The sequence below is a fragment of the Oenanthe melanoleuca genome, chromosome 2, assembly GCF_029582105.1.
Source record: "Oenanthe melanoleuca isolate GR-GAL-2019-014 chromosome 2, OMel1.0, whole genome shotgun sequence".
Classification (NCBI taxonomy): domain Eukaryota; kingdom Metazoa; phylum Chordata; class Aves; order Passeriformes; family Muscicapidae; genus Oenanthe; species Oenanthe melanoleuca.
Genome location: NC_079335.1, coordinates 86,421,723 through 86,445,179, shown reverse-complemented (window position 1 = coordinate 86,445,179; position 23,457 = coordinate 86,421,723). Strand labels below are relative to the sequence as shown.

The 23,457-nt window shown below is 40.6% G+C and overlaps 2 protein-coding genes and 1 long non-coding RNA gene across 16 annotated transcripts; 2 read left to right on the top strand and 1 right to left on the bottom strand.

Annotated features, from left to right (window-relative positions):
- Nucleotides 1-70: 70 nt before the first annotated feature.
- On the top strand, nt 71-3,344 carry LOC130250157 (uncharacterized). Of its 2 annotated transcripts, none has more exons than XR_008839924.1 (2): nt 71-300; nt 452-3,344. It is a non-coding gene; the product is annotated as an uncharacterized LOC130250157 (long non-coding RNA). The 2 variants fall into 2 exon arrangements; XR_008839923.1 differs by having other exon boundaries at nt 71-367.
- LOC130250155 (tRNA selenocysteine 1-associated protein 1-like) lies at nt 1,934-14,982 on the bottom strand. 13 transcript variants are annotated; one of them, XM_056485561.1, is made up of 10 exons: nt 14,809-14,980; nt 13,270-13,437; nt 11,848-11,928; nt 10,522-10,655; nt 9,804-9,935; nt 8,795-8,914; nt 6,652-6,847; nt 6,056-6,101; nt 5,344-5,512; nt 1,934-2,237 (listed from the first exon to the last, which is right to left on the bottom strand). In XM_056485561.1, the coding sequence occupies exons 3-9, from the start codon at nt 11,857-11,859 to the stop codon at nt 5,376-5,378; spliced, it is 777 nt and encodes a 258-aa protein (XP_056341536.1). In that variant the 5' UTR covers nt 11,860-11,928; nt 13,270-13,437; nt 14,809-14,980; the 3' UTR covers nt 1,934-2,237; nt 5,344-5,375. The 13 variants fall into 13 exon arrangements, with proteins under 13 accessions (XP_056341536.1, XP_056341535.1, XP_056341537.1 ...); XM_056485560.1 differs by lacking the exon at nt 14,809-14,980 and adding an exon at nt 14,259-14,346; XM_056485562.1 differs by lacking the exon at nt 14,809-14,980 and adding an exon at nt 13,693-13,916.
- On the top strand, nt 14,514-22,657 carry PAK1IP1 (PAK1 interacting protein 1). Its single transcript, XM_056485556.1, has 10 exons — nt 14,514-14,597; nt 15,897-16,059; nt 17,922-18,042; nt 18,135-18,209; nt 18,824-18,876; nt 19,306-19,451; nt 19,542-19,639; nt 20,371-20,470; nt 21,586-21,712; nt 22,323-22,657. The coding sequence occupies exons 1-10, from the start codon at nt 14,535-14,537 to the stop codon at nt 22,481-22,483; spliced, it is 1,107 nt and encodes a 368-aa protein (XP_056341531.1). The 5' UTR covers nt 14,514-14,534; the 3' UTR covers nt 22,484-22,657.
- The last annotated feature ends 800 nt before the right edge of the window (nt 22,658-23,457 follow it).

The following is a 23,457-nucleotide window of genomic DNA, read 5'->3' as shown; positions in this document are numbered from 1 at the left end:
CGTCACCAGCCCGCGCGGGCGCGTCACTCCGGCGGCGCCGGACGGACGGCCCGGCAGGCCCCGCGCGCGCGCACCGCCCCCGCCCCGAGGGGAGCGGGAGGGGCCGGGCCGCGCGGGAAAAGCGCTCCCCGGGATCTGCCGCCGCCCGCCAACGGGAAATGTCCGCTCTCGGCCTCAGCTTAGCGACGCATTCAGGGCTGAGAGCGGAGTTCGTGCCGGGGTCCCGCCGCGGCTGATTCCACCGCCTTCTCCCCTCTTCCGCGGCGTTTCACAGAAGGGCTCAGGTTGAAAGGGGCCACAGTGAGTCATCTGAGCCAACCTCGCTCATAGCACAGGATTGCATCCAGACAGCTCCTGAATTTCTGCAGTGAGGGAGACACCACAACCTCTGCGGGCACCCTGTTCCAGTCCGCGATTATTCGCACAGTAAATTTTTTCCCCTCCTATTTAGGTGAAATTTCCTGTGCATCGGTTTCTGCCCGCTCCCTTTTAACGTACCGCTTTGGCACCTCCGAGCACAGCTTGGCTTCGTCCTCCAGACACTTCGCCCCAGGGACAAAACTCACCCACGCTGAACCTCCCCCAAGGGACGGCTTGAGGGAGAATGTTCCTTATCCCTGACGAGGAACAGCGAGGAGAACACAGCAGGAAAAAGGGCATCGGGAGGTCTGCGGTGCACCCCCAGGCTGCCACTAGTGAATGGGTTTGTGTAAGCAAGAGGAGATGGAGTTTTTTCATCGCTCCAGTGTTGGTAAGGAGGTATGGGGGGGAAAGCTTGAACACGGCTTTTACTTCCTCAAAACATGAGGAAGAGTGCATTCCTACTACAAAGGTAAAATACATAAAAATGTTTTTTAAAAAATACTACTGAAAGTTGAGAAAAACCTAGTTTTGCATTTTATTTTTAGCATCAATGGGCCATGGGTAGGATGAAGCTGAGTAGTGCAGAAAATCACAAGCAGCTTGCCTATGTGCAAGTCAGTAAAAATGTTACTCAGGATAGAGCCCTGATGCACCACACATCCCTTCCACCACAAGAAAAAGCATTTATCCCAGCACACACCTGAAGAAAGGGTGTGTGAACTGGGAGAGTATTTTGGGGAGTTCAAACAAAGGTGGACTCTGAAGGCCTGCAGTAAACAGGCAGCAGCTAGAGAGGAACAGCTATAAGAAGAAATGGTACTGGGGAATTTTGTGCTGCCTCATCTCTGCTTCATACTGGCTTTTTTTTTAACTTCATCAGGGTCTTCCCAGCTCTCTTACATGGCTTAACTCCTCAATTTCTTTGTCCCATTTTCATTACCTACAGGAGATAATTATCTAATACTCAGCAGGGTGGAACTCCTCCTCATAAACTACACTCACCTGCCCCACAATTGTGAATACAATTTTAGATGTAGGGGGATGACTGCAGTGATAGACAATCCCCTATCCAGGTACATGCATGTTTGAAGTCACCTGCAAGAACCACCTCATTTTGTGTAAATGGCTGGTGTGCTACTGCTGCTGACTAATTTTACGATGATAGTCTGTTTCTACAACATCAAGATCTACATCAATATAATTATCAAAACATTAAAAATTACATTTTAGCCTGGATTTGTAACTCATTTTGCCCAGGAAGCAATTACCATACTAGCTTTCAGCTTAAGAGGGGAAGGAAGGCAAGGATAATGTGCTTCCATTATGCAAAGAGCGACATTTACAGAGGGATGGAAACTCTGTCCACTAGTAACAAACATTCATTAGTAACAATGCTAGCTTCTAAAATGGTACCTGTGCGGGGAACTGACTAAAACCATTCCTGTGCTGGTCATGTAGGAGCTGGGCAAATATAAAACAAGCTTCCCTCTTTATGCATGCTAAGAATATTAAGGTAAGCTGTAAACACAATTTTCTCTTCCACATACATGTCAAATGCAGCTACGCTACGTTTGCTCTGTAAATTCAAGTGCTGCTTTATTTACTTATTTAGAACAATTTCCATATGGTGACATACCTTTAAAGAAACTCATGACTCAGAAATACTTGTTGATGTAGTCAAACAACGTCTATTGACATGAGTCACTGAAGTTAAATAAATGTCATTAAAAATGAGACGAAACAAAAGGCAAATATATATGTATCTCCAGCAGAATGATAGTGATCATCACCATTTGATCAATCTTCCCTGTGAGTTATATCTGCAAGTTACTTTGAGGTAGCGCTAGAAAGAAGCTGTTGGTCCAAGAGCATCCCTGCAAAAAGAAACATTCACGGCTTAAGTACCATTTAACCTTACACTTTTCAGTCTTCACTGGTTTTTAGCCTGTTTCTTTCTCCCTGTTCACTGACTGCAGGATCGTTAGCCCCTCAAACCATGGTACTAAAGTTCTTCTGTTCAGATAAGTGGAAACAAAAACATTACTCTTCTTCAAGAAATAAGTGGGTTTTAGGTAAAGGCACTATCACAGCTAGGTACAATGAAGAGTTTATAAAACCAATACTAGATATTCTTTAAAAAAAACCCTTCATCAGACTTAAAAATCCCATCAACATTTCAGCTGGGTAAAACAGACAAAACACAACCAAAGTGAAATAGGATGGTGTTGAAAACATTGCTCCCAATACTTTTTTTTTTAAATGTTTCTACTGCAATCAGCTCTTTGTAGAACTGAGGGCAGGCATCGGCATCACGAACATGTTCAGGTCTTTGTGTAAGCTCACTAATGCAGACAGTAGTTGGACCAATGCTGGAAGTTTCCTCAGATAAAATGAATGCCAGCAGATCTGATGCACTCACTTTTTCCCAAGATTTGTGCTTACACACCAATACAGAAAAGTTTTCAGTGTGCCTTTACAGTAAAGAATGTGTACTGCAGAGAGTATCTTGATCCCATATATGCACTCCTAACTGGTAAGCAGTATAAACTAGAAAGGCTCAGAAGACAGAAAACAAAGTCAGAGAGGTATTTAAAACAGTATCACAAGGGCTGCAACCAGCAGACTCCCTTCTTTACCTCACTTTTCTTCTGTGCTGACTAAAGAAAATCTATTCCCCAACATTTCTCAGGTTTGGAGAACTAATGGCCCAAACAACCTCTTTCACTGCATTTCATAAACAGTATTTTCATTATATGGATACTTTACAGGCCAGAACAGAAGGTGCATGTCTGAAAACAGTCTCTAATGCAGAGTGCAGAGACTTTGCTAACATGTAAAATCTGCATAAATATGGTGACTACAGACTCTGGGGTTTATGAGCTGTGGTGATACAGTGCTGATCTAAGGGAAATCATACAACTACATGGGCTTCTCATTATATAGTTCACAAATAAATCAACCTCCCAAAAGCTAAAAAAAAATCAATGGACACTCTACAGGATTTCTACCAAGCCAACATGCACCCTTAGCATCTGGTAACACGATAAAAGGTTTCCACAAATCACTCACTGCAGCTTAAGTATGGTGTTAAGGTAACACTATGCAAAGCAGGATATGCACTTCAAAGCAGGAAGCTTCAAGGTCTGTGCCTGGGTTATAATCTTCCAGCTTGTGATGACGGTGCTTGCTAAAAATCCTTTGCCTAGCAACTGGTTTGTACTACCAAGCTCAAGCACCACATCTGTGCACTACAACTGAAATGACATCAAATCCAGTATGGTTTTGAAAGTTTAACACCCCCACATCCAAATTCAAGGGGCCTACATCTACTACCTTGAGTTTCCTCCCTTCTGCAATCCTGTGAAACAATTTTAGGCAGGCACACAAGTAAATCCATTTCCTGTTCAAATTCTCTTTGCTTCATTTATTCCACTTTGTCACATTCCCATTAATAATCTCCCTACTACGACCCTCCAAAGACTGACCAGTTCATGCCAGAGAAATATTCACCTACAAAATCCGTTTGCAAGCCACACTGCAACTAGTTCTCTCCAAAGCAGGGAAACAGTTTAAGATTGTGATAGTAATCTCCCTGCCTAAACGAGGGGGGTTTGTTTTCTGTCCTTCTACATACAGTGAGAAAAATCTAGGAATAATGTAGTTTCTATATCACACCAAAAGACCTTTCTAGTTTAAAGCATCTGTGTTTCATGGGTTGGACTTAAAAAATCCCAGCTGAAATTAAACTGCAAAAAGAGGGAGATTCTAGTGAGCAGGAAGAAGGGACCTGCTGTGCCAAGTCATCACTCTGCAATGCAGTACTAGTTTCACATTTAAGAACAGTATATAGGTTATGACCACCACTTTAATGTAATTAAGTCATTGAAGAAAAAAAAACTGCCATCCTAGCAATTATGGTTTAGGCTGCCCCCAAAATACACATGGCAGTACCAAAATGCCTTGAGTAGCTTTAGAACCTTTCACATGTATTAGCTAAAAGATAATTTCTACCTTTTTCTCTTCAAAAGCATTATTTTGTTTCCAGCCTGAATTTATTTTCTTGTGTACGTTAATTAGTATTAGGAGCTTAAGATGTCCCTATGACTGGAAAATACTTCATACCCTTTCAGATAAGAACAGTTTAGAGGAAGCTACTCAGAAGTTGCTAGCTTAAACCAGAACTTTCTTCATTGCCATCTCCTCTAACCTCTTTTGACTTGAATACTGTCATCCTACTAAAATATTATAAACCTCTTCACTATAAAACATGTGAGCACAAAGACTGAACAAATAACAGATGTTTAGGATAGGGTGCAACTTGGCTGAAGAGGATACTGGGATACTTTTAATTCTTGATGGGTTTTTCTATCTCCTTTAAACCACATGGTTTTCTCCAAGGATTTTATGTGTAAGAACAGGGATTATATTATACCAGTTTCTTTGCTGTAAAGGGTCAGACAAGAGACTAACAAAAATAAAATTATCAGTAGGTATCTTCCTTAGTCTTTGGAATGATTGCAGCTACAGCAGCTCAAAAGTTTACCATTCTGTATGTTAAAACTGTACAGCATGTTAAGATTAAGAGCTTGAAAGACTGCCTAGGTATCTTGGAAGGATGTGAGAGCTAGTTTTTGTTAGTGATGATGCCCATACCAAAGACAGGTGAAATACCCCTACTGCCTCCAGCTAAGCTCCACAAGCCAGAAGAGAAGGTGTTTCGCATATGTAAGTAAAATCCCTTGCTGGCCAGTTTGCAGAAACAAAATTTTATTTACACAGGCAAGTCTATCTTTAGACCCCATTGAACTCTTTACATTTCTAGAATATTTACATGATTTCAAGATGCTCCAAGTGATGAACAAAACAAAACAAATTACAGAAACTGCCAAAAGCAAAAAAAAGAAACCAAAAACCCCAACCTATCATTGTGCTTTAAAACTTATGATCTAGAGTAATATAGAAGAAATGTAATTTTAGCACCTTGGTCATAACGGTCATGCTATATAAGACACTTAAATAGCAGAGGGGATGTCAGAAGTGACCGTATCCAGAGGTTGCCAGTGACAATTCATGAGAGCATCATAAAGTTCTTCACTTGTCTCCATAAATTGTCTGTTCATTTCATCAACATCCAAGTATAGCTGTGGATCTGAAAATAAAAACCTGGTAAGTATAAGTGTCAGAACTTGGGAGGCTTGCATATGAAAACCTGAAGTAAGTGCCTCAAAGTGTACTTTAAATTTAATTATTTAACAAACTTAATAATACATCTAGTGATATGTTTATTTATCCAGAATTTTAACGAAGCTAACAAGTCAAGCTTTGTTTGGAATCAGTGTATTCAAACACTAGAACTACGCTGGTATTTTCACATGAAGCAGAGATTCAGGGATAATTAAAATTCTTGGACATTATTACATGATGTCTCTACTAATGAGCTTAACATACAATAATCTTAGCAGAATCACTACAAAGATATAGTAATTTCTTCAACAGACCCTTCTGGGAGAATGAAGGTAAAATTACAAGAAGCCTAGAGCAAAGCGTTGTTGACACTATCCCATTCTACTTGACATGGTATACACTAATAGCTTTAAAATCCTACCTCATCTTATCCAACAGTCATTGGTTTGTATTGTTAAAGGGCAGAAGTATGGCTAAATTCAAGCTACAGTGATGGAATTATCATTACCTTCAGTTATTAGGTCATCATTGATTTCAGTCATAGTTGAAGCTTCCTAAAAAAGAATATTTAATCATAGTTTAGAAAGCATCACAAATCCAAAATAATTTTATGCTCCCAAATATTCCCCTCCTACCACAACTATAAAATAAGCAGGAGCTGGTGGTGTTTGTTGGGAAGGGATTTCTTGTGGGGTGTTTGGTGCTTTTTAATGGCTTTGTTGGGTTTTTTTTTAAGAAAACTATAGTAGAGTTCCACTTGAAAGGCACTTTTGGAAGTTGTAATTGATCAACTGGCTGACTTAGATATGACCATCTTACAACAATTCTTTATTTTGCTTTAAGTGAAATACATCAAAAGACAGGATGAGAGAAAAACTACAAAAATTTGCTGTCAAAACTTATTTGACATGCATGAACAAATATTGCTGCATTAAGTATCTAATTCTACAGATGCACTCAAGCACTTAAATCCAAAATGCTGAACATAACCTTCACACTTATGTGACTGCATGATTCCAGTTTTAGGACTTTTTTGCTCTGATTTACACAATCCATATGATTTGTTAGCTCTCTTTTTTTTAATTAATTGTGTGGTATCTTTACCTCAAAAACAGCTGGAGCCATAACAGCATCTCCTAAAGAGCAGTCTCCAACAGCTTGCATGCTATCATAGGGAGTATAGGAGCTGTAGTTGTAGTCAGCATAAGGATCGTAATTCCACTGTGAGTAGTAGTTCTGATAATCTTGATAATAATCATTATAGTTGTATGACTGGTACCGCTGGAATTCTGCTTTCAGCCTAAAAACATGAGAAAGTATACATAGTTAAGAGTTTAAGAACAAACAACTATAAATCCAGTGTTGAAGTTAAACAATTTCACATGCTTCCAAGTTTGAGGAAACTTTTCTAAATAGTTGCATAAGTTTAATGTCACAGCACAATACTTCAATGTTTATGAGGAAAGCAAATGCTCACCTTGACCAATGCCAAAAGTTATTTCTATGGATTAACTCAAGTTACATTTCTCTGTATTCAGTTTGAATACTTTTGGTAGCTGTTTAAGCAAGCTACTGATAAAATGATTCATTAAGATCAAAGACCTTTACCAAGCACTGCTGTTTTTATTAAAGACACTTTAAAAGTTTAATTAGTCCTTCCATTTTTTATTTTGTTAATACAAAATCTTGTAATTTCCAGAAGCAATAGGGTAAAGTCAGATTATCTGTTTCAGAGGAGCATCTGATACTGCCTGTCAACCATGTCTACCTTCACCTTCTCAGGTTTTGGTCCATGAACAGTTGCCAAAGCTTAGCTGTCAGGTGAAGTCAGCACTGTCGTTATCCAGAATGAAGCCAAAGCACCAGGAAAATGACAAAACTCATTAGTTATGAAGACCAAAGGGCCATGTGATTTGTTTTCACTGCTTTCCCTCTCCTGAGCAAATTTTTCCCAGGGGCAACTTCAAGTGGACTAAAGACAAGTATCACTGAACAAGGATAGTTACATGAAAAAAATTGGGATGAATCAGCTGCAAATTCCAAGAAAGCCCCTATGCTTAGGCATTTCCTCACTGATTGCATACAAGCAGACACCCTGTGTTTGAAGTGTCTGATCTCTTCTATCTCCACTGTGCTACAGAAAATTCAGATTGGGGCTTTTTACCACTGAAGAAGCTCAGAAATAATTTCCAACTTAAGTGACTTAATGACAAACTACTCTGACAGCTGGATTTTTGGATGCTGTGAGAGCACAGTACTCAGCCATTTGGAAACAGGTGTAGATTAGTGGTGTGTATTTCAATAACCACATTACATTTTTACTTCATTACTGTGAAGCTACACAAACTCTAATAAATAGGTATTTTATTGTCTTACTACTGTAGTAAACAAATGACTTCATAATGTCTCAGAAGTCTTCCATTTCCAACTTCTCTCCTACATCCATCTCTGTAGAAGATAAAAATCTAAAAATACTGCTGACATTCTTCAGGATAGCAGAAGCAAGGGAAACTCTCTTTGGAACCTCATTTCCAGGGAAAATAAGCAGGAGCTGTTATTTTTAGCCTTCTAACAGAACACACAAGCTACCTTCATGAATATATACTGAAATTGTTTCATACAAGGTCCTATTTTTGTCTGTATTCTGGATCAAAGTTTATCAAATTTGGTATCAAGTCTCTAACTGGATTGTCTTAACTGACAAAGAACTGAGCTGGCAGGAAAAAACCCTCTAAAACCCAACCAACTTTAGATTTCCTGCTACCCTAATCACTTGAGAAGCAAAGAGTAGTATTCTAAACAAACTGTTCAAGCAACATCTCCTTTGGCTTCTTCTCCCTATGTTCTGTATTTTTCCTTTCTCTGCCAGCCTGCTTCCTTGTCTAAGCCAAGAGGAAAGGCCTAGAAGAACAGCTTCCTAGCATAAAAACAAACATTCCTTGTCCCTTCTACCTTCTTCAGGCCCAAACATTAAATACTTACAAATGCATTCAGCTTCACTACTGTAAGCATTCAGGCTGGTCACAACAGCAGCTAAGCCCAAGTTATACAATCTGGCTAGATTTAAGAGTTGGATTTCCCCAGCAATCCTCAAAGAGGTTGATGGATCCATGTAGTCAAAACATAATGCTTCTGTGATTTTGATATTGCATAGCCATTATAGCAAGGGCCACAGTCTTTACAAAGGCAGAGCTAAAAGAATCCGATTATTTAAAATTACTGTATCATTGCACAACTCATTTGTTACCTTTTAGAAATTCCTATGCTCAGCCGGATTCGTTTTCCCCCCAGACCTGGTGCATTCTGGCAGTCTTGCAGTGCCCTCATCTGATCACCTTGCTCACCAAATCTGACAAAGGCATACCCTCTACAATTTTCAAAAGGGAGAAAACAAATTCTAGTATTCATAACAGTTACAAAGCCAATTAATTCAATTTCTGTCTTCACAAAAACAGAAAATAGTAGCTACTACAGCTTCTATTGCCTAAGCAAACTCTCTGGTGTGTGCACATGCACAGAAGATGCTTTCACAAAGTTAAAATCTTGGGCCAGAAGCAAAAAGCTTTGTTGATAGCATTAAGATGCAACTTGCTGAAAGCCACCGAAACAATTTAAGTTAACTGCTATGTGTTTAAGTAACCAAATTCTGTATTTATGCACTTACAGCAGTTAATGTATCAGTATTAACCCATTCCTACTGCTCTACAGCTCTAACATTCTATCTAAATTTGCTCTCTCAGATTTCCTTTTTTTAAAGTTTCTTACATTAGTCCATTACAGCCAGTATTTTCTGAATAGCAAACTCACTCATTCTGCTTCACTCTCTGCCTGGCCAGTGTACCTTCTAATACTAGTAAATAAAGCTTAGTAGAACTTCCATCTCCCAATCCCTTATGGTTTGCTAGGCCTTACTTCTCTTCCACATGTAAAAAGGGAATTATTTTGTCCTCAGTAATACACATAAGTGGACACACTGCTGTAGGTAAGCACAGATGTCCATGCAGAGCTCTCCCTTCTTCCACTATCTGTTTTCATGCAGATATGTATTTGACTGAATAGAAGCTTAACACTTCAACAGCTAAAACTACTCTAAGTTTTAGAACCACAAGAATCTATGTTGTTAAAAAATAATGCCAGAGACTAATCACTCTTTTCCTGCCTCTGAAAAAAATTTAAAACCAGCTCAAATGTAAGTTCTATATTACTTAAGGCAACAAACATATTGACAGCATTAACACATTTTCACAGGGCATTACCTGGAATATCCCAGCAGGTCTGTTGCTATTTTGCAGTCAATACATGAAGGGTACCTCTTTAGGAAATAGTCATAGAGCTGAAAATCATCTACTTCTGGAGTCAGCTCCCCAACAAATATTGAATAATCCGGTCTTTAAAAAGGTAAGAGAAACACCATTAACTTGGAGAACAACACAAGTAATTTCAGTATTGAAGTCCCTATTATAAAAAGCAAGTAGTTATTACTGGACAAATAAGGAGACTAAATATGAAAAGAGGATTAACTGCAAAACTCTGCTGAGCAGTACAAAACTGCATTACTGAGAAGTAATGCCATCGCTCCAGCAAGTCCTCAATTTCTGAGTCCATTCTACCACTTCTGCAAGCATTTCAAAGACAAAATTTATTAAAGAATACTTTTAGAAGTGTTAGAAAGTATTCTTTGTTGTCTGAAGGGCAGGACACCCAAAAATGCCAATAAAAAATATTAAGTTAAAGTCAGAATTCAAATAGAACTAAGACTATTTTGACACCACATCTCAAGCAATTATGATAGAGACAAACTAGGGAAAAAAAATCTTCATTATTCAAATGGCAATAAAATTCCATAAGCAATACTTAGGGTATAGGCACCAGGTGTCACATTTCAAGATTTTTAAAATAATTGATGGCATTTGCTAGTCATCAGCAATTTAAACAGATAAAGGGTCAGAGCTGCTCCTTTCTAAAGGTCTTTACCTGGTTGTGTTAGTACTACTTGGGACAAACTCTATTCTTCCTGGCTTTATTTTGTTCTTTTTCTTCCGTTTCTTCTGCGGTGTTCTCCACCAACTGTAGGCCTGGAGACATTCTCTTTTTTTTGCCATCAAGTCCTGTAGGGAGAAAAAAAATTCCCTTTATAGTATTTAGCCTCATTTACATTCCTCCCTCCCACTCCCCATCACCACAGGTGATTTCCCCATATTCACCTTGCCCTTGAAAGAAGCCTGGGGTCCCATTTCTCCCTCCGCCTCCCATGAGGGAAAGCAGCCTCTGGGGAAAACGCCTGGCAAAAATAACAGAGCCAAAGGATTGTATGAACAGCCATATTCCCCTGACTTGTCAAGCTGGCTAAAGGATTGACAGCTTCCTCTGGGAACTAGGGACAAACCAGATAGCCCTTTGATGCTGGCCAATCCTAAATGTTAATTAGCTTCAGGACTGGACTGTGTTCCGCTTGAGCTCCAGGATGCAAAAAACCCTGCTGCAGCACGATCTGCGTGATGAAGAGGCAGGGAAAGTGTCACTCTTGCTTAGAAGGGATCTCCACTGTCCCTATCTCTTCTCACCTAGGAATTCTTCTGTGAGATGCCTCTCCTCACTACCCAGCAGTGAGTCACTCTCCCAGGCCAGGAACTACATGAGGCCGATGAATAGAATTGAAGGAGAAAGCAGACCAGGAATAGGCACTAGCTTGGCTGAAGGAAAACTCGAACCCAGACACAAGGCCAGGAAGAGGCATAAAAAGTGCCTCTCAGGAAAGAAAAAAAAAATTAAAAAATAAAAAAACAAAACCAAAAACTAAAAAAACTCAAAAAAGAAAAAAACTAAAACCCCAAAAACCACAGTTCAAAAAGGAAGTGAGTGGGGCAACTACACAAAAGAGGAGTGGAAATATCCTTATTAACACCAGATGCCTCCCTCATTAAAGATTCTGAAGAACAAGGACTTCCAAAAATAAGAATGATGTTCCACAGCATTTACTTACGCAGGCTTTAATGTTCTTCCTCTATAACATCTCCACGTGTATCTTACACAGAGCGTTATGTGCTAGGTCCTTCAGAAGAACCCACGCTCAAATAGTGCAAACTGCAAAGCTTAATGTCATGCCCCCCAACCTGCTTGAGCTGACACAATTAAGTGTCCTGAGGATAGCCACATTGCTGGAAGAAATCATAGGACTAAAAGGACACCCAACTCAGAGCAAGCTAGCTATGTCAGCTTTACATTTATTAGGAATTCTGAGTATGGTTCTGGAATCCATTTAGGCACTGCAAGCCTGTATTTCTGACTAAATGATCTTACCTGGGTTGCCATGGTTCAAACTGTCTTCTGTCTTTCTTGACCAGTATGACTGCACAGGTTCAATTTATTACACTCCTTCAGCTGAAAAAAATGTGGGGAGAAAAAGATTAAGTATTTTATCCTCAATAATTACTTCCAAATATGTTTACTCCACCATATGCCTTAAAAACTTAAGTTCTGATTTGTCACTGCTAGAACAGAGATAAAAAGGATATATGGCCAACAGGATTATGATTAGATGTAATCTTCACTGTCCTAAACTGTAACAGACTACAAAGTTTTCCCTTGTCCAAAACACCAGAAAGTTCTAGAGATCTTTTAAGTCACGTACACCTTACCCTTAATTATGAAATACCTACATACAACAACCAAGTAATCCCGAAGATTCTAAACTACTTAAAAGCAAAGCAAAATATACAGGCTTCAGTATGTTTTGTACAACCTCCCATGGCTTCTTCCCCTTTTAGCCACTTAAATTTACTTGTACCAGTAACTGTGCAGCTGAAAACAAGCAGTGGTACTTCCTATGTGCTATAGAATATGAGAAATGAAGGTAAGATGAGGGCACAGTACGAGCAAAAATGATCTCTCTGAACCTTTTCCACATACACGTTTCACTCATAACCACCAAAAACAGCAAATAACATTTTACTGCCATCACTAAACCAGTGGACACACTTTCCTGAAGAGCTATGTATCTTTGTTGATCCCAATATCCTTTCTTTAGGCTTTTCCCCCAAGTCATCCAACAAATATAAATCAGTGCAAAACACAATTTCATTTTCAAAGTCTTCTGCATTTACTTTTACACAGAGGCCAATTCACCCCTACCACTTTCTTCACATCTAGTATAACTCCTTTGCAGATACTTGCCTGCTGAAGTTTTAGTTCCCATTTCCATGCAAGAATTTATATAATGTTTTACATTTTGGCTGATTAAATCCACAGGCACATAATGCAATAAAACACAGAACATCTACAATGCCTTAAAGGCTTGCCTGCAGAGTGGAGCAGTTCAAGCACTACCTCCGAAAATGGATTAGACTAACCTGACATAGCATAGCCATAAAACATAATTAGAGCATCCATGCATGGTGCTGTTCAGAATTACTATGGACATTGTAAAGCCAGGAAAAGAGTAAAGTACAAAAAAGCCCTTAAAATACAGGCCAAAAATACCAGTAAGGCCAGTGTATGCTAAACTGAGCACATGCTAACTGAAAGTAATTGTGTTCATTACAAAGAATTATCAGCAGTAACTTCTTTCTGTTAAGGGCGGTCATTATTAATGCAAATATCCACATTACAATGTTCCTCTAACATTAGTTTTTAGTAAAAGGAACTGTAAACTCCTTCATGCTCACAACACTCAAATACCGATTTCTGAATTCACAGCTGTGCAGTAACTTTTTTTAAACTTACCACTTTTCACTCGTGCAGAGCTAATGGAAGATGGCACGCACGACAGAGCGCTCTTGTTACAAGAGGCTATCAGAAGGAAAGGTGATGCAACTGCTTTTCGGTCGGTTATCACCAACTTGTATGCAGAACCGGTTTTGTACACTTCCCTGTCCGATGGTGACCTTTTCACTAGAAAACGGAAACATTTTAAAAGCAGTTAGAACAGCATGTGTTAATACACCATGTTTTTTTATACTTGCTTTAACTACATATACAGTCACGGCTAACTTTCATTTAAGCCGCGGGGCAGCTTCAACCTCCAGAATTCACACACATCATAGTGGCTTTTTACTTTACTCCACTTTTTTGCATTATTGCGCTCATGCGGCAAAAAAGTGGGAGAAGCTGTTCGCGGCCTGAATCGCCCATGCAAACACCGCTCACCCAGGCAGGGGGCAATTTCTCCCCGCCTTCCTTCGGCGGAAATTTAGCTTATATGAGGCGCCGGGTCAGGGTACGGGGATAAGGGAGCTCCCGGAGCTCCTGGGGCCGGCGCGGCGGCCTGGGCCGAGCCAGGCCCGAGCCGTGACGCATTTCTCTAACCGAGCCACTCGGCACGACGGGAAGAGCCCGACCACAAGTGCGCCCCGCCCGGCCGCGGCCCTCCGCGAGCGGCCACACTGGCGCCGGGGCCGCGCTTCCCGCTTACTGTGCTACGCGATAAGAAATTGACTAATGTAAAATATCAAACGACCCGGCGAAATAACAATGAAAGCTGGCGAGGCCCGGGGCTGGTTCTCTGGTGCCTCGGCCCAAGCGCCGGCGGGGCCTCCTCGCCCCGCGCGCCCTGAGGGAGGCGGGGGCCGCGCGGCCCCGGAGAACAGATAGGCCCGAATATTCCATCCCACCCCGCCTCGTTCCCAAAAGATCGGTTCGCGTCCCTTTTCCCCGCTAGCAGCTCCCGATCCCTATCCCCGCTCTCCCCCCTCCCTCGCGATCCCGGCACTAACGCCTCTCGTCCTCCCCGCCGCCATCACCGCCAGCGCCGCTTCCGCCCCGCGAGGCCCCTCCTGCGCGGGCTGCCCGCGCGCAGCCTGACCCCCGGCCGCTCCCTCCGCCGCTTCCCGCGCCGCGGCCGCTCCCGCGGGATTCTCCTCACCCGCCCGCAGGGAGCGGGAACTGCCGGACGCGGGGCCGGCGCGGAGCGGCGCAGGCAGCGCGGCGGACGGGCGAGCGGGGGGCGGAAGAGCCGTGGGGAGCGCCGGGGCGGCGCCGTGCGGTGGCGGATGGAGCTGGTGGCGGGGTGCTACGAGCAGGTGCTGCTGGGGTTCGCCACGCGGCCCGGCCAGGTAACGGGAGCGGGGGGACGGGGGAAGCGAGGAATCACTGAACGGGCTGGGTTGGAAGGGACCTTAGCGGCCATCTGGTTCCAACCCCCAGCCACGGGCAGGGACATCTCGCACGAGACCCGCGTGCTCAGAGCCCGGTCCCGAACGCCTGCAGGGAAGCGCGTGGGGAAATGCCCCGCCCGTCCCTCTGGAAGCGCGCCCCGGCACTCACCGTCTCGCCCGTCCGCAGCCGCGGTTCCGGGCGCCGCCGGGGCTCTTAAAGCGCGTTGCGGGGGCGGGGCGGGCTCTCCGCGGCCGCTGCCGGCGGGCTCGGCCCCCTCGCTGCTCCCGGGAGCGGCGGAGCCGCGGGGCTGCGGCAGCCACGTGCGTGCGGGCGCCGCGGGGCGAGGTCGCTCCTCCCGAGCGGCGCGGAGGAGGGATGGATGGGACGTGGGCTGCGGGCTGGGGCCAGGTGGAAGGCGTGTCTGCAGCCTGCCGCGATGGAAAGCGAGAGAATCCGCCTCTCTTGCCCTTGGGATTTATCTCTGTGCCGAGACAGCTTCGCCTAAACGCAGCGCTGATTACAAGGGGCGGTTTGCACGCTTAAATCCTTTGGAGTAATCTCCTAACAGCACATTAACTCAGTAAGATCCCATTATGCTTGCTGCTGAGAGTAATTCCTCCCCTTGTACTCGGCACTGGTGGGGCCACACCGAGTGCTGTGTTCAGTCCCCTCAATTCAGAAAAGACTCTGAGGTGCTGGAGCAGGTCCAGAGAAAGGCAATGGAGCTGAGGGAGGGTCTGGAGCACAAGTCCAGTGAGGGTGTTGAGGCTGGAGAAAAGGAGGCTCGGGTGGGACCTTATCACTCTCTACAACCACCTGAAAGGAGGGTGCAGCCAGGTGAGAATCGGCCTCTTCTGCCAGGCAATCAGTGACAGGGCAAGAGGACATGGCCTCACACCCTCACACCGCCAGCCAGCAGACGATTAGGTTGGGCATTAAGAAGAATTTCTTCACAGAATGGGTGATTAAGCATTGGAATGGGCCACCCAGGGAGGTGGTGGAGTCACCATCCCTGGAGGTGTTTTAGAGAAGACTCGACATGGTACTCAGTGCCATGGTTTGGTTGACAAGGTTAAGTCATAGGTTGGACGTGATGATCACAGGGCCTTTTTCCAACCTATTTGATGCTGTGATTCTGATTTTTACACGTTCTTTTTCAGCTTTTGCTTTTAAAAAACAAAATTACAGGACAATGAAGTGAAAGATTTCTATGGTAAGCTTGAGAAAGACCTGTTTGTTTTGCATTTCATTTACAGTCCTGGACAGTCGTCCCTGATTTTACACATCATGCCCATTCTGCCTCGTTGTCAGCAATAGCAGTGAATAACAGATTTGTGGTCACTGGGAGCAAAGATGAGACAATCCAAATCTATGACATGAAAAAGAAGATAGAACATGGGGCTCTGCTACAGCACAATGGTAAGGGAGCATGTATTTGTAAAAAAACATTAATGATAAAAAATTGTAGCTGAAAAACTGGCCCTTGCCAGAAGAAAACTGATTTTTTTTCCTAATAAGACCTGTAGTAGTGGTGGTGTTGCAGCCATGATGGTGTGATGATACAAAAAGGTAAGCTTTTGAGCATAAAAGGTAAAAAAAATATATTTTGGTATTAGCTCACAAGTATTGCTGCTGCTTTAAATTATTTGTAATTTTAACTGGTTAAGGAATCATGACCCACAAATGGCTTATGTGCCATTTTTCTTCTATGAGGATGGTTTATTTAGACCATGCCTACTCCCAGCGACTGTTTTTCCCAGGGTTGTTGTCCTGTCACAAGTGTACAAGAGCGACTCAAAAGAGTTTGTGTGTGGGAGCAGGCTGCTGCTGCAAGAGGAGGTAACCTGGTACATTTCCCAGTGTATGTGCTGCCTGAATTTCAACTGCAAAGTACATGATAGAGTCACTGAACAGTTTGGGTTGGAGAGGATCTTTTAAAGGTCCTCTAGTCCAACCCCCTTGCAGTGAGCAAGAACATCTGCAATCAGATCAGGTTACAAAGAGCCCTGTCCAATTTGGCCTTGAATGTTTCCAAGGACAGAGTATCAACCACATGTCTGGGCAACTGTTTCAGTGTATGTGCTGTCTTTGTAAACACACTTCTTCCTTATATCTAATATAAATTGTCTCTCTTTTGTCTAAAACTATTAGTCCTTGTCCTATCACAACAGGCTGTGTTAGAAGGTTTGTCCCTATCTTTCTTATAAGCCCCTTTCAAGTACTGGAAGGCCACAATAAGGTCTCTCTGCAACCTCCTCCCAGCTGAACAATTCCAATTCTTCAGCCTTTCCTCACAGTAGAGGTGTTCCCTCTCTGGTCATCTTCATGGCCCTTCTCTGGACTGGCTTCAACAGGTCCACATCATTCTTATGCTGTGGACTTTTTGAAGCTGGATGAAGAGCTCCAGGTGGGGTCTCCGAAGAGCAGAGCAGAGGGGCAGAATCCCCTTCCTCAGCCTACTGCCCACGCTGCCTTTGATGCAGCCCAGGACACATCTGGCTTTCTGCACTGCAAGCTGGCTCATGTCCACACTGCTGGCTTATGCCCAGCCTCTCATCCCTCAGCAAGCCTAAGTCCCTCTTGGCAGAGCTGCCCCTCAATCCCCCAGCCTGTCCTGATACCAGTTTGCACTGTGCTTTGTGGAGCTTTAAAGTTCCCATGGCCTACTACTTGTGCTTGTTCACATCCCTCTGGATAGCATCCCACCCCTCACCACTCACACAGTTTGGTGTCATCTGCAAACTCGCTGAGGGTGCACCCTTTATCTATATTATTGGTACAGTCATCTGTTAGTGGCTGTCCAAATTAATGTTTGGGTCATTTGTAGCTCAGTATTGATTAACCACAAAGATCCAGGAGCAAGACTGAGCATGGTAGCTGCATTTAACTCATATATGATACATCTGGTGATTATGGGGAAGCAGCATGTGCAGTAAATTCAGCTGTGTGTCAGGAATAGGGCTTTGACTGGTAACATTCCTATCACTGATGGAAGCTCTCTGCCATGGTGTTTGAGTACTGCTGTGACAAAGAGCAGACCAGATGGAGTTCAGACGTGTGGGTAAAGGGCACCTGATAGAGCATATCAGACTATTGAATATAGCAAGAAAGTTTGAAGGTTTTTTGAAGAAATACTTAGGAAAAATTTAGATTTTCCCAAGGTTAGGGTAGTAGCTGGCATGCCTTGATGGAAGAAACTTTTCTGTTAAATTGTAGGTTCTCTGTTAATTTCTGCAGTAACTGTTCGGTGTTACAATTAACATTGTTAATTGTATTTCCAGGCACAGTAACTTGTTTGGAGTTCTATGGGACTGCACATCTACTGAGTGGGGCTGAGGATGGACTCATTTGTATCTGGAGCACAAAGAGATGGGAATGTCTGAAATCCATTAAGGCACATAAGTGAGTTTCTTAAATCTTTATATCCGCATACATTTTCTTGTCTATTTTTCTATTGTAAATAATACATCTGACTTATGTTTTATTTTTATCAGGGGACATGTGACATCTCTTTCTATTCATCCTTCTGGGAAATTAGCTTTGTCAGTTGGAACAGATAAAACGTTAAGGTAAGTTCTGATGAAGTAATGGTGAGAATCATAATTCAGTAACTCTTAATAAGGTGATATAAGCAACAATTCCATTTTGGGACTAGGCTGTGCAACATTGATAAAACATATTTGTTATCAAATGGTTCAAAGATCCATTGGTTTGTCTTTTGGAGTTCTAAGTGCCAGCTGTTCATACCTTCTCCTTGTAAGCTCTGACTCTTCACAAGTCATTTGTAGATATATAAATATGTTTGTGTTTTGGAACACAATTTGCCTAAACTTTTGAAAACTGGCAAGTTTTGTTTAGTGTGATTTTTCACTTGGAGTGTTTCCTTGTTGCTGTAGATACCTGTTTTAGAGATACAAAATGTTATTTTAGCAGGTCAAATTGCTATTGGCCTCCCTTTGGGCTCAGTATTGCACATAGTGGTTTAAAAAATTAATAACACAAGTTCAACATTATAGCTTGCAAGCAATATATTAACTCATCATTTTCTCTTGCATTAAGAAGGCAGAAAAATGCATAGAGAAGCTTAAAAGCTTCCTTTGGGTGCCTTATGTCAGCAAATTGGATTTCAGTTTCACTGTGCTGTTTTTAACCAGAATGTACATTACCTGTTGTTGGGTTTCAGGACTTGGAATCTTGTTGAAGGACGATCAGCCTTCATCAAAAACCTGAAGCAAAGTGAGTTTATCAATCTAAATCTACTAATTAAGTGTAATTTGATAGTTTTATTTTTTTGTGTAGATCAAAGTTGACTGAATTCATCAATTCAGTTAATTGCAAACTTTCACAATATCTTTTTTACATAGGCAGGCCAGCATATGTAAGCTCATGTCCTTAATAATAATCATTTAGCAAAAGGAAAACATAGTACCACTAAAGTAAATCTTTTTTTACTTGAAATTTGAGGTCAGAGCAGTTAAATAGATGTGGTTTAGTTTGTTTTTCTTTACGTTATTCTGATAATCAGAAATAAACATTTAAGAGCATAGCTATTTATTCTAGTTTATTTGATTTTTCATTGAATATTTTCTTAGGTCTAGGTAGAAAACAGAGTCTAGCAGCTTCTAAAGATTCTTACTTTTAGATTCTCTGTATCAATGTTTACAGATGCACACATAATTAAATGGTCCCCTGATGGAGAGAAGTATGTGACTGTGATAACAAACAAAGTGGATATCTACAGACTTGACACAGCTTCAGTCACAGGCACCATTACAACAGAGAAGAGGATTTCTTCACTTAGATTTATTACAGTAAGTACAAAACCGAGAGGTGTTGGGAAATTAACTGATTTGAAATACGTGAAATTAATCACACTTGCATTTCTCTTTTCCCATTCCAAGGATTCTATCCTTGCCATAGCTGGAGATGATGAAATGATTAGATTCTACAGCTGTGACTCTCAAAAATGTCTGTGTGAATTTAAAGCTCATGAAAACAGGTATTCTATATTTGTTTACTATTTAAATATTTATGGCAATGCTGAGTCCTCTCTAAAGTTCAATTGCTTGTAATGTGCAGAGTATTTTGCTTTTGTTTTAGTATGGAAAGTGAACTTATTTATGTGCTAAACTCCAAACAGACTTGTTTGCTTTTTGTATAAGCACAAGTACTGTGCTGTCCATGCATGTTACAAAAACAGTAGGGTACAGAATTAAGAATATTACTGTTCTAAATCTGTGAGTGAGAGAGAGAGAGAGTGTGTGTGTGTGTGTGTGTGTGTTTGTATTTAACCAATCTTTACTGAATCTGACTGTTTAGAATGCTTAAAAAAAAAACAAAAACAAAAAAAAAGTTTTATTCAGTTCAAACAATGGGAGTGTAATAATGTATTCTCTGTTTTTGAATACCAAATATTTGTTCTAATGTTGCTTTGAATACATCAAAACACAAAAGCATTAGCAATAATGTCACTGATGTGTCTAATAGTGTATGCTTTAAAGTCTTAAAGAGTTCTGAATTGAATCCTAATAAGCCTAGCAAAGGCAAATGTTCCTAATATAAATGACAGGACTCAAAGCAGATCCAAGTTCCAAACTCCTGCCTGTCACTTGGGGGTTTTTGTTCAAACTGATTTTTTAGACTGTTGCCTATTCATCTTTAATTTCTCTCAGCTTACTGGTCTGAAGTGAACTGCGATGCTATAAGATAAAAATGTATTCCTTTTCACAGAATAAAAGATATTTATAGTTTTGAAAGAGAAGGACAGCATGTTATTGTTACTGCATCCAGTGATGGTTACATTAAAATATGGAATCTGGATCTTGATAAGGTTGGTGTATTAGACTGCTTGTTACTTTTAAGAAAATTAACAGAGAACCAAAATTGCAGAGTTCATTTTAAATCACTGAGAAAATTTTACATGAAATGTAAATGTCTTGATATTCTTCCATGTTATGTTCAGTAGAGATGTATGTCTATGCATATATATTTATGCACTCGTATTTTTTTCATCTTTGTACTTTTTTTTTTAAACAAAATATAAAATCTGATGATATTATGAGATCTCATCTCCACTTTATGTAAAGTTATGCTTTCCATCAGACCTAGCCAGGCTTATGACTATCTAATGAGTTATGTGTGTTATGACTATGTAATTAGTTAAGGACTGCTGTGAATTTTTGTAATCTTGATGACTGTTGCTACTCTTTTGAAAACACAAAGTATAGTTTTGGCAGGGGAAGGTGGTTGTTCATGTCAGGGGAGGAACTTATCCTTTGAAAAAAATTCAAATACACAAATGTACTGGGTACTTGTATTTTTTGTATTTTCAAACAGTTCTGAGTAGCGCAGTTCAACAAGGAATCGTGTCTTATTTTTAAAGCTTATTGTGTTTATTGTTTGCTTTTAAAATCAGAAATAGATTTTTAAAATTTATTGCCTAGTTACAAAAGAACTACTATATTTTATGATAAGTATCTTGGATAGTTCAAATAATTATTTCTCAATATATATACACTTCAAATCTGAATTTTCCTGTTTTTAATTTCACCCACTCTGATTATTTTTATACTTGTTGTACAGAGTTGACAGAGTGATCAGGGAACTCTTTACCTTTCTGTGTAACACTATATTTATTTTCCACCAAATTCCTTTCCCTGCGGGCAAAGTTTTGCATAACTGTGTGGGCTGCTCTGTCCAGCTCTGAGGGGTAGAATATCCTAATACAGTACTTTCCAGTGGGTTGATGCTGTTAACACTGCACATGTGTCTGTGACACTTTATCCCCTGATATCTATAATAGAATATTTGTATTCCAAGAGCTGAGTGATACAATTGCCTAACAATGAAACTGGGCGTTAAGATGCTTTCTCACTTCAAATACTTAATTAAATTTAACCAGAAATAAAATAAGATTTAAACGGTCTTCTTCTATTTTTTCTTCAGATTAAAGATGGGCCATCTTTACTGTGTGAAGTCAATACCAAAGCTAGGCTGACATGTCTTGCAGTATGGCTTGACCGAGCTTCAGAAATGAAAGAAAACACTGATAAAACTGCAACACCATCTCAAGGTAAACAGAACTTTGTATTTTGAATTGTTAATGTGACTGTGAAATGGAATACACCAAGTGGGAGGTTTCTACCATATCCATTGGAAAATGTTCTGGTATTTTGAAGAAGTGGGGTTGTGATGCTGGCAAGTGATACAGATACACTTACCAATCTGATAGTGTCTCAAGCCCATATGTTTGTTGGAGAACATAAGCCTCTTTTCACTTTTATTGAAGTTTTCTTTCTGTTTGCTGGGATAACGTATTGAGGAAGCGACTGTGAACCTTTTGAGACAGATAAGAAAATAAACAGTTGGTAGAACTGCATATCTTTTTTTCCTATAAGCAAAATTAGGCCTGTAGCTAGGCAAACTTATGAAGTCTAGCTGAGATTTGTTTGGGTTTTCTGCTGTTGTTTTACTGCATTGTAATCTATTTACATACTTGATCTTTATATTTTTTAATTTCACAGACAAAACTAGCATCAATAGCACTTTAAAAAACAGCACATTCCTTTTTTTTAAATAAAAAGCTATTTATAATAAAATGAGGTACAAATAAGTCTCTGTGCCGTTTAGACTACAAAGACTGGACATAAAGGTCAGTGTGAATAATTCCTTCCTTTTTTCAGAAACAGAAGATGAAAAATCATCAACAGCCAGGATAGACAAAGATTTTTGGACTACTAAAAGGGTAAAAATAGCAAAAAGAAAGAGGAAAATTATTCCTGAGAAGCAAAAGCTGAAAGCTCCAGTGCGAAAGAAGAAAAAGAAACAGAATAGCTCGGCATGAAGGCAGCTACTTTCTCTCCAGTATAAAAAGTAAATGCTGATGTTGCCCTGGTTTTTATAAGAATGCAAACCCTACCAGGACATGTGCCTCTGACCCTATGTGTTATTTAAAAGTAATTAATGTTCTTACCCTACTAAACTGACTGATCATTCTGGTAACTTTTCCTTAAGTGAACAAAGCAAAAATTAATTCATAATATGTAATGTTTATATTTTTCTATTAACAATAACATATACTTTTTAACTGGCTCTGGAAAAAAACGGCTAAAATAATAAAAATAGCTGCATCTGTCTCAGTTACATTTTGTTTCACTTAAATGCATATTAAACACATTTTAGTGTTGAAAATGTTATTGTTCATTTGACTCAAGGTATGGTCTCCCTTTGTCCTGCATTTATTTTCCTTCTCTAAGAAAACACATGTTAAAATTTCTTAAAATATGATGATCGCATCCCATTCTTATGGAAAACTGTAATTTCTAGTTCTTGATGTGGACTTATGCATGGACTTTATAAGCACAATATTTGGCTTTTTTACTGTATTCGTATTTAATATGTTTAAATTTTTAAAAAATCTTTGCACCCATGGTTCACATGACTGAAACACTTCAGAATATGATACATAATTTTAGGAGGAAAAGTTTATATCAATAAGGTTTTACCTTTTCTTCCCCCTTCCCACTGTCAAGTCCTTGATCTGAGACATGTTGTTAAAAAATAATTATATAACACTTGAAATTTTTGCCATGCTGATAAAATGTCACCTATCTCTTTTTGCTTGCACTTAAACAAAAGGTAAATTCCTGACCTTCTCAGTCAGTGGGAACAGGAACTCATCCTAAGCCTTATTACAAATATACAGTAGGAAAAACAAAGTTGACCTGGAGAGAACAAGGTCAAAGAGCTGAACTTTGCTTTCTTTATTTTAAGGTGTAAGGCATGTTAATGTTGTTTTCTGTACTACTGGAGTACTCA

Bases quoted from the DNA above. Each gene is read 5' to 3' on its own strand.
- LOC130250155 (XM_056485557.1), bottom strand. From the start codon at position 10,781: ATGGGACCCCAGGCTTCTTTCAAGGGCAAG. The intron at 9,936-10,521 runs GTAAAGACCTTT...ACCTTTTTAAAG, and splicing joins AGTAGTACTAACACAACCAG to ACCGGATTATTCAATATTTG. The intron at 5,513-6,055 runs GTAATGATAATT...TTTTATTTTCAG, and splicing joins TGATGACCTAATAACTGAAG to ATCCACAGCTATACTTGGAT.
- PAK1IP1 (XM_056485556.1), top strand. From the start codon at position 14,535: ATGGAGCTGGTGGCGGGGTGCTACGAGCAGGTGCTGCTGGGGTTCGCC. The intron at 16,060-17,921 runs GTAAGGGAGCAT...TTGTATTTCCAG, and splicing joins GGCTCTGCTACAGCACAATG to GCACAGTAACTTGTTTGGAG. The intron at 18,043-18,134 runs GTGAGTTTCTTA...TATTTTTATCAG, and splicing joins AAATCCATTAAGGCACATAA to GGGACATGTGACATCTCTTT.